Consider the following 9,694-nt stretch of genomic DNA (forward strand, 5'->3'; position numbering starts at 1 on the left):
GTGGTGCGGTGCTGTGGTGACCATGCCATCCTGCGGGTCCCCTAGAGTGCGTGTCTGTGCGATGGATCCTCCGAGGCAGGGTTTGCTGGGGGCCTTGCTTGTCTCGAGGGGATCGACACACGACACTTAGAGGGCTGTGGAGTATACGAGTTGTTCACGATTTCCACTCACCCCTTTATGTTGCCTCAGCAGGGAGGGGTGGTGTCGTCTACTCTTCTCTGGGACGTGGGCTACTTGGGAGACCTGCCTCCAGGGGCCTGTGTGGCTGGAGGGGACCTGTTGCTTGATCAGAGACTCTCAGGTCCTTGAGAATTGGGGGAGCTCAGTGGAGCAGTGGATAAGGTGCCAGGCCTGGGGTCAAATCCAGCCTCAGACACTAACTAGCTGTGTGACCCTGGCCAAGTCACTTCACCCTGTTTGCCTCAGTTTCCTTATCTGTCAAATGAGGTGGAGAAGGAAATAGCAAAGCCCTCCAATATCTTTACCAAGAAAACCCCAAATGGGGTCACAGAGAGTCAGATACAACTGGTGATGACTAAAAACAACAGCTATCACCACCTTGGAAATTGTCTCGAACCCAAGACCAGGATGGGATCGAGACGTGCAGGGTGAGGGGAGGGCCATGATGGGAGCCTTCTGTGGGGGGGGGAGGGACAGGGTGGAGCCTGTTGTTCATCTGTCCCAAAGTGGGCCTGGGGCCACCTAGTCACCTGTCAGGGAGGTGGTGCCGGGGCTTCCTTCATCCTAGCTTCAGCCTCCTGGGATTCTTGGGGAAAAGGGTGCCCAGATGGTGGGTTTTTCAGTGGTGCCGACCAGCAGCCAGGAATTCAGAGTTTGGGAAGGGAACGACAGATGGTGAAAAAGGGAATGTCTGGGAATGGGCCTTGGCTTAAAATAGAGAAGCTGGGCTCGGGCCTGGGGTGGAGCCAATCTGATAACAAAAAGGGGGGGAGTGGGAGAGAGTGGCCCACCCAGTCACCATCCAAGCCCCTGTTGAGGAGCAGAGAGGCTACGGGTCATAGGGGATGACTGGGTAGAACCAGCCAAGGGTGTGAGGGACCTCGTGCGTAAAGACGGCACGCAGGCAAAGCGGGCCAAATGTCTGGAGACTGACCGGAGCACGCCCTCGGCCTTTTTTCCCTGACAAGGACGGCTCAGTTGCAGGTGTGGAGGGCCAGGGGCCACAGGCCACAGAGATCATCCCAGGCTGTCCTTGGTGCCAGGTTTGGGGAATGCCCAGGCACAGACAGTCATGTGAGGGTCTCACGCTGCACACGTGGTGGGTGTGTCTTAAGACAGGCTCTCCCAGGCTTGTCAGGGCTCCTTGCAGCCCGGGTCCTTCCCCTCAGGTGGGTCCCGACATGAGACACAGGCCGCACTGTTGCCCCTGTTTCTGGGCCCATGGCCGCTCAGAGCTCCCAAGCAGGTTGGCCTTGGCCTCCCCAGGAACGGGGGTGGCAGATGAGTACCACCATGGCCAGCCACTGCCCACATGTAGGGAGGCTCCTGAACCTTCCCACGTTCCCAAGACTCGGAAATGAGCGGTCCTCAGCTGCACCCACCCTCTTCACTGTCCATGGCGGGTGCCTCAGTGAGCACAGGGGAGGTGTGTGTGCCGGCTGCCCGTGGGCAGGGTAGAGCAGACGGGCCTTCAGGATGCCCTCCATACCTACAGGGCATCTCTCCCCTTCCTTCCGCCTCAGAAAACCTTGGAGAGAAGGTACTGGTCAGCACCCCCCCAGCCCGTGGCTCCCTGGAGCTCTTTGGGGTCGCCTCATGCTGGATTTAGAGATGGTGCCACATTAGGAGATGGCGTGCCCAGTAACCCTAGTCTCCTTGGCTCCTTCCATTCTAGTGCTCTCTCTGACCTCATCCTGCTCAAGCCCCTCTGGCAGCTTTTTGTGCAAATGGAAAAGAGCCTGTGCCAGGACGTGAGTCAGCCCAGTGTCCTGCCCCTACACCGAGCCCTCACTGAACTTTTCTTCGTTACTGAGAACAGAGTCCAGGTAAGGGTTCCCTGACTATCCTCTGCCCAAAGCGCACTGGGGGTCTGACCTGTGTGGCCAGACTGCACTCAGGGCCAGAAGAGCATCCTTGGGGTCAGGAAGCTGCCAGGAGGGACTTGCATGGCCTTTGTTTCCAGGACTATAGTTATCTGAGTTGGGTGGGACCTGAGCAGTGGTGACCCCTCTCCCCACCCAGGTGATGGGAGGCTCCCACATCTGATCTGTCGCTAAGGCCCAGTCTGGGACTTTGCCAGACCCGCCTGCCCATCCCTGACCACTGTGCTGCTGGGCCCATCCTCCCTCCACTTCACCGGGCATGCTTTCTGCCCACAGGAACTAGGCTTCTCACAAGACTACGTGCTCGCCTTAACGACAGATGACTACCTTCTCTGCTGCACGGCCCAGGTAAATCCAGGGAGTGGCGTGGGAAGGGCCCTGGAGAGTCAGCTCCTCCAGGAAGGGTGTTGGCAGGGGATAGGGGGGCCCTACAGCACCCTATTCCTGGATCGTGCCCTCAAACAGAGGCAAAGAACCAACCATGGCATCTAGTATCTGCTAGAACCTTCTCTCAAGACAGAGCCAAAAGGGCCCATCTGTGCCCTGAAGGAGCTAATGGGAGATAGGAGTCCCAAGGGAGCCATGCGTAGATTGGGGTTGGGCCTGAGAGGAAGCCAGAAAGATCCAGGCCCCAGGTCCAAGTATCCTTGAGGCCTGCCTTTGGGCTTCAGGACAGAATGGCCTGGAAGGGACAGGGGATGGACCTACTGAGCCCATCAGTGACAGGGAAAGTGGGAGAAGCAGATGTCCCCATTTTTATAAAGCTGGCCAGCAAGGGATGGTGAGTGAAGCACCAGAAACAGAAGGGCTTGATGCTTTTGGACTGTACGGTCGCTCAGGGCAGTACTGCCTTCGAGAGAACCTACCAAGGTTGGAGGGAGTCTCAAGCACAAGAGAGGGTCAAGAGCACCGGACAGTGCAGTGGAAAGCAGACAGACACACTTGGGGCCACTCCATCTAGTGCAGCAGACACCCCGACTATCTGTCACAAAAGGAGGAAGAGAGGAGAATGGGTCTGTCTGGATCATAGGCAAGAATCGCCAACCTTAAGAGATGAGAGTGGCGGGGCACCCAGTGTCGCCGGTTTTGCGCTGCCAAATATCCCAGCTGGGATAGAAAGGAAGATTTTACAAAATTCACCTGGTTCACATTTTTCACAAAAATATGACATCCCCAGTCTAAAAGGAGCTCAGTCCAAGAAGCGCCAGCATGACCCCCAGATTTCTTCCCACATCCAGGGACTGAGGCTTTGAGTTAAGCCAAACCTAGAAGGAAAGCATAGTTTATCCATAAGCACACATGTGGGGCAAAGGTCCATCTGCTCTGGGGATCGGGGAATGCTCCGTCCAAGCAGTAGATTGGCAAGCTCTGGGGAGGCTGACCAGGCGGTGCTGCACGTGTAGAATGGGGCATACTCGGGCCAGGAGAGGTGCCAAGGGATGTCAGTGACAGGTCTGAGGGGCAGTGCCTAGTGAAGACAGGTTAATCTGTGAGCAGTCCATGGGAGAGGCCATGAATTGAAGTGAAGTGAAGGTGTGAAGGTAGGGCTTTTTAAAATATTTTTTTTCCAATTTATATAAAAACAGTTTTTAACATTCTTTTTTTTTTTTAATTTTGAGTTCCCAATTGTCTCCCCTTCTGCCCCCCTTGTTCAGAAGGCAAGCAATTTGATATCGCTTTATACATGTGCAATCATGTAGAACATTTCCATATTAGCCAGTTTGCAAAAGAACAAGAAAGATTAAGAAAGTAGAAAATGGTCTGCTTCGATCTGCATTCAGACTCCATCGGCTCTTGGTCTGGAAGTGGAGAGCAGTTTTCACCGTGAGCCCTTTCAGATTATCTTGGGTCGGCGTGTTGCCGAGTCATTCACAGCTGTTCATCATACAGCGTTAATTGATGTTCTCCTGGCTCTGCTCACTTCACTGCATCAGTTCGTGTCAGTCTTCTCAGGTTTTTCTGAAGTCATCCTCGTGTGTCATTTCTAATGACACAATTTCATCATAATCCTATATCGCAACTTGCTCTGCTCTTCCCCAATTTTGGGGGATATTCCCTACATTTTGTCACCACCAAAAGAGCTGCTATAAATATCTCTGTACAAACTGGTTCTTTTCCCCTTTTCTTTGATGTCTTTAGGGTATAGAGTTACTACTTGTAATGCTGGATCAAAGGGTATTCACGGTTTTCTAGCCCTTTGGGCATAGTTCCGCATTGCTCTCCAGAATGGTTGGATCAGTTCACAACTCCACCAACAGTGTGTTCATAGCACCCTCGTTCAGAGTGTCAGAGAACTCGAAACAATTCACATGCTCAAAGACTCGGGTGGGGGACCGTTGGGTAGACTGGAGCATGCTCAGGCCAGTTTTCCATGTGCCCTCCAACTTCTGTCATCTTCCTTTCCTGCCATGTCAGTGTGATACCTCAGAATTGTTTTAATGTGCATTTCTCTGTTCACTAGTGATTTAGAGCATTTTTTCATATGACTATAGATAGCTTTGATTTCTTCTGAAAACTGCCTATTCATATAATCAAAATCACCCATTATAATACTTCCCATAATGCTTTTTATCTCTCGTTTGGTACTAAATTCTTTTCCATAGATCTAACAGATAAACTATTCCATGTTCTCCTAATTTGCTTATAGTATCACCTTTTATGTATAAATCATGTACCCTGTTTGACCTCTTGAAGGTATATGGAGTGAGATGTTGGTCTGTCCCTCAGTTTCAGCCATACTATTTTCCAGTTTTCTTGGAAATTTTGTCAAATAGTAGTTTCTTGTCCTCAAATCTCAGGTCTTTGGGTTTAGTGTATTGTGTACCTAATCTGTTCTTCTGATCAACCACTCTGTTTCTTAGCCAATATGAGATTTTTTTTAATAGTTCCTACTTTATAATATAGTTTGAGATCTGATATTACTGGGTCACCTTCACATTTCTTTTTCATGAATTTCTTTGATATTCTTGACCTTCTCTTCTTCTAGATAAATATTGTTATTATCTTTTCTAGCTCTATAAAGTAATGTTTTTGGTAGTTTGATTGGTATGGTACTGAATAAGAAAATTAGTTTAGGCAGGATTGTCACTTTTGTTACACTGGCTTTGTTATATTGTTGTATTGGCCTCATGAGCAATCAATATTTTCCTCATTGTTTAGATCTGACTTTATTTGTGTGAAAAGTGTTTTGTAATAGTGCTCATATAGTTCCTGGATTTGTCTTGGCAGGTGGACTCCCAAGTATTTTATATTGTTTACAGTTATTTAAGTGGAATTTCTCTTTCTATCTCTTCAGCTGAACTTTACCAGTAATATATAGAAGTGCTGATGATTTATGTGGGTTTATTTTAGTTATTTCAAGTAGTTTTTCGTTGATTCTCTGTGTTCCATAATGTCATCTGCAAAGAGTGATGGTTTTATTTCTTCATTACCTCTTCTCTTTCCTTCAATTTCTTTTTCTTCTCGTTGCTGTCACTAATACTTCTAGTACAATGTTGAACATCATGGACATCCCTGCTTCACCCTGATCTTACTGGGAAGGCTTCTAGCTTAGCCCTGTACACACAATGCTTGGGCACAGTTTCCCATAGATACTAGTTACCATTTTAAGTAAACTTCATTTAGTCCTATGCTCTCTGACGTTCTTAATAGGAGCGTCAGAGGCTTTTTCTGCATCTGTTGAGGTAATCATTGTGATCTTTGTTGTTTTTGTTACCAATATGGTCAGTCACACTGAGTGTTTTCCTACTAGTGACCCAACCCTGCTTCCTGGCATAAACTCAGCTGCTCATAGGGCAGGGTCCTGGTGACAGTGCTGTAATCTCCTCACCTGTATCTTATTTAAAATATTTGGACAGTTCATTAGGGAAATTGGTCTCTAGTTTTCTTTCTCTGTCTTGGCTTATCCTGGTTTAGGATCAGCACCTTATTTGTGCCATAAGAGGAATCAAGCAGGGCTTCTTCGCCTGCTTTCCCAAATAGTGTCTGTAGCTTGGCATCCATTGTACTTGAAACGCTTTGGTAGCGCTCACGTTGGGCTGACGCTCGGGAGCTCTGGGAGGCGGTTCAGTGTTTGCTTCCTCATCCGTTATTTGGGTCAGTTTCTGTTTTCACTCGTGTTCATCATTTCACTTAGATCGTCAGATTTGTCGGCGTGTAATTGGGCGACATAACAAGAAAATTTCCTCGTAAATGATTTCTTCATGGTTTCTTTACTTTCCTCTTCACTGGTAGAGAATTCGCCCTTGAGGTTTTGATCCTCATGACTGGGTTTTCTTCTCTCTTTAGTCAGATTATTCAGCAGTTTATCTGTTTCGTTTGGTTTTTCATAAAACCAGCTCCTAGTTTTCCGTTTCCCTTCAGTTTTATTGCTGCCTGCTGTCATTTTCAGGATTCCCAGTTCACTGTTTAGTTGGAGACTTAAATTTATTTTCCTTGGTTTTTAGTTCCATACCCACCTTTTTGGTCTGCTCTTTCTGGCAGAAGGCTTTAATTCTCAATAATAGAGCTTGTGGTTTTCTACATGGTCACTTTTTTTTTTTTTAAAGCCATTGGGGTTAAGTAACTTGCTCAAGGTTACATGGCCAGGTGTTTCTGGGTGGGTGCTGAGTATCTGAGCCCGGGTTCGATCCAGGTCATCCCGACACTGGAGCCAGTGCTCTTACTCGTTGAGCCACCTGGCCGCCCCTAAGCAATTGGGGTTAAGTAACACACGGCCAGGTGTTTCTGGGTGGGTGCTAAGTGTCTGAGCCTTCTCAACACTGGAGCCAGTGCTCTTACTCGCTGTGCTACCTGGCCGCCCCATACATGGTCACTTTTAAAGTTTTGCTGGGACATTTTTGATGATTACTAATTTTAGGATGGGGGAGGAACAGCTTTAGAATAAAAAGAAAGCCCTATGTGCTTCAATCTATGATCCTAGGATGGGCAGCATGCCATTGTCGAAGGAACAGCAATGTTGGTGAATGTGGGCTTGAGTTCAAATCCTTCTTCTGACATCAGCTAGGGGAGGGTATTGTCTTTGAACCTCGGTCTCCTAATCTGTAAAGTGGGCACCAGAGCCCAACAGTGTCTGTTTCCCAGGGAGGTAACGGTTGTGAAGAATGTCCTTTTCAGCCTCCTAGGTCTGGGGGAAGGTGGGCTTCTGCAATAAGAACAGAGTCTGCCTAGAGAACCCTTGTGGGAGCCTTTCCTTCCGTTGTTCGGGGGAGTGAGCCTGCCCTTGGTGAAAGCTTTGCAGTTTACCTTGAGTTTAATGAGGGTCCATAAAATTAGCTCACCATCAATCTGACATTTATCAAGCATCTGCTGTGTGTCTGTGAGGGAGGTGAGGAAGGAGGTGAGCAGACCTGCTCAAGAAGTGCAGTAATGGGAGATGGGGAGCAGTGAGAAGGGCCTTTTGACCATGGAATGCATGAAAGGTGTATTACTCTAGTAAAGGCCTGGAAAGAGAAGTTGGGACCAGGCTTTTAGATACTCTATCTGCCTCCAGGAGAGAAGGCCCTCCCCTCCTCCCCTCCCCTCTCAGGGACGTACCTTTGAGGGCTTAGTGGTGGGCTGTTGCGGTGCCCCTGGTCTCCCCCGCCACCCCCCCAGGATTGCTGATCGCTGCCTTTCTCCCCACACGCAGGCTTTGAGAAACATTGCAGCCATCAGTCTCGCCATTGACTACCCAAACAAATCCACCAGTGTCTGGAAAGGCTAACAGCTCTGCGGCCCCTCAGCACAAGGCCTGCCCTCTGCCTCACTGTGCGCCTGCCCCGGGGTGTGGAGGGAAACCTCTTAGTTCCGATGGCCCCGTGCTTTTATTATCCAGACAGGCCAGCAAGAAGAGCCATCATGGAAGGTCATTTCTGAACGTCTTTCCTCTTCTGGGGAGAGGGGATGTGCCTCGCGATGGCTCTTGTCTCTTCTGGCAGAGAGACCCCTTTGGGGCCAGCCCTGGAGAGTGACCATGGGCAGACAAGTGACCTTCTGAGAACCAGACGGGCCTGACACCGGTGTGCTTGGGCCCTGGTGTCTGCTGGCGGCTGAGCGTCCTCCCCGTTACCCTCGGAGCATTTCCACTTGTACACAGGCTACTCAAGGCATCTGCTGCCCAGGACACTCCGGAGTCTGGGAGGGACAGAAGGCTCTGGACCATGGATCCCTGAGGGGCTGCCCAAGGCTAGCCCTCTTTTTGAAAGCATAATGAATTCTCTCCATTTTTCCCTTTTCCATCACTGGTGACTTCAGATTTCCTAAGGGGCCATATTGAGCAGACTGGTCTCCAGCCATGGACTGAAACGGCCCTGAAATCAGCAGTACAGCAATAACTGGGTTGGTCCAAGTGGGCGGCTTTAATCTCAGCCTTAGCTGTTGGTTTCTGAAGAAATAGGAAGTCAGGGTCCGAGGAGATGGTACCTGTGTGTTCTAACTGCACCCCAAGGGGCCCACCTACCTCCCCAGCCTGGCCGCTGGTACGCGCATGACTGTGCACCACTGATAGGAATGTCTGGGTCCAGCTGGGTAAGACTCCAGGCTGAGGAACAGGCCGATGCGTTTTTGTGTGTCTTCCTTCCCCCTCTGCTCCGCACAGTCCAAAACTTGACTTTGTGAGGCCCTTGTAGCGTGGCCAGAGAGGCCTTGGCCTGGTGTTTTCTGTCCCTCTTAGAGTTGTCTGGCCCTGCGGTGCTTGGGTCCCCTGGCTCCCGCACAGGTCCTCGAGCTCAGCATGGCTAGCACAGTGAGAGGGCGCAGGGGCACTGCTCAGACCCACCACAAGAATTTGGCAGAAGCCTTTGTTTTCTCTCTGACATCAGGAAAATCACTTGTCAGTAAACTCTGGACTCAGTCGTGGGCTCCTTCCCCCTGCAGGCCCTTTTGCTGGATTGGGGCAGTCATAGGAAAGCAGGGTGAGCGCCCTCTGTTGGCTGGTCACCCCCTCTCTCCTAAAGGACTGTGACCCCCAGGGACATGACACAACTGTCAGTTCACACTGCCTTATAGCTGACTTCTGGGACTGTCCCTGATTTGGATGGCCACACAGGAATTCTTGAAGACCCACGTTCTTTGGGCCCCAGCCAGTGATGCCTGTAAGGGAAGGGGGGACGCAGGCATCGCTGAGAGGTATGCTAGAAACATGTGCCTAATGAAGATTAAAACAATTCTTTGCTCCAAATCATTTACAATGTAAAAAAAAAAAAACTATACTGCTAATGAAACGCAACTTATTTTCATTAAACACAGTTTTAGATTTCTTTTCTTACGGGTTTCCTATTTTGGATTTTTATTTGGTTGAAAAGGCATTCAGATGATACCAATTGAGTTCAACCTGTAAAAAGAAAGTTGTGGGTATAATATACAAATGAAGAGGAATATATTGTACAAATTCTATATAAAAAGAAAGCAACGCGTGTATTTAGCCTCATTTTTCTGCCACCCCACCCGCCTCGCGCCTCAGGACCTCTACTCACAGCCCTCTCCAGGCCCTTTGCTGACAGCTCACCACGTGACACCCACTGTGCCAATCACTGGGCATTCGAAGAAGGACAAAAATGGGGTCCCCCAATCTAATGGAGAGGGGTGGAGGGAGATGGGTGAAGAATGGGGCTTTGGGCCTAGATAAGGGGCGGGGAGCGAAGTTCGGCTGG

The 9,694-nt window shown here is 49.7% G+C and overlaps 1 protein-coding gene across 2 annotated transcripts in view; it reads left to right on the forward strand.

The window, feature by feature from the left end:
* The window catches only part of ZZEF1 (zinc finger ZZ-type and EF-hand domain containing 1), a 58,930-nt gene extending 49,469 nt beyond the window's left edge, over positions 1-9,461 (forward strand). For both annotated transcript variants that reach the window (XM_069083259.1, XM_069083258.1), the window contains exons 52-54: positions 1,856-2,006; positions 2,340-2,411; positions 7,693-9,461. In XM_069083259.1, the coding sequence (XP_068939360.1) occupies positions 1,856-2,006; positions 2,340-2,411; positions 7,693-7,767 (298 nt within the window). In that variant the 3' untranslated portion in view covers positions 7,768-9,461. The remainder of the gene's footprint in view (positions 1-1,855; positions 2,007-2,339; positions 2,412-7,692) is intronic.
* Positions 9,462-9,694: the final 233 nt, after the last annotated feature.

The sequence above is a fragment of the Petaurus breviceps genome, unplaced genomic scaffold, assembly GCF_028583685.1.
Source record: "Petaurus breviceps papuanus isolate PSGF00001 unplaced genomic scaffold, PetGlider_PUasm1.0 173, whole genome shotgun sequence".
NCBI lineage: Eukaryota > Metazoa > Chordata > Mammalia > Diprotodontia > Petauridae > Petaurus > Petaurus breviceps.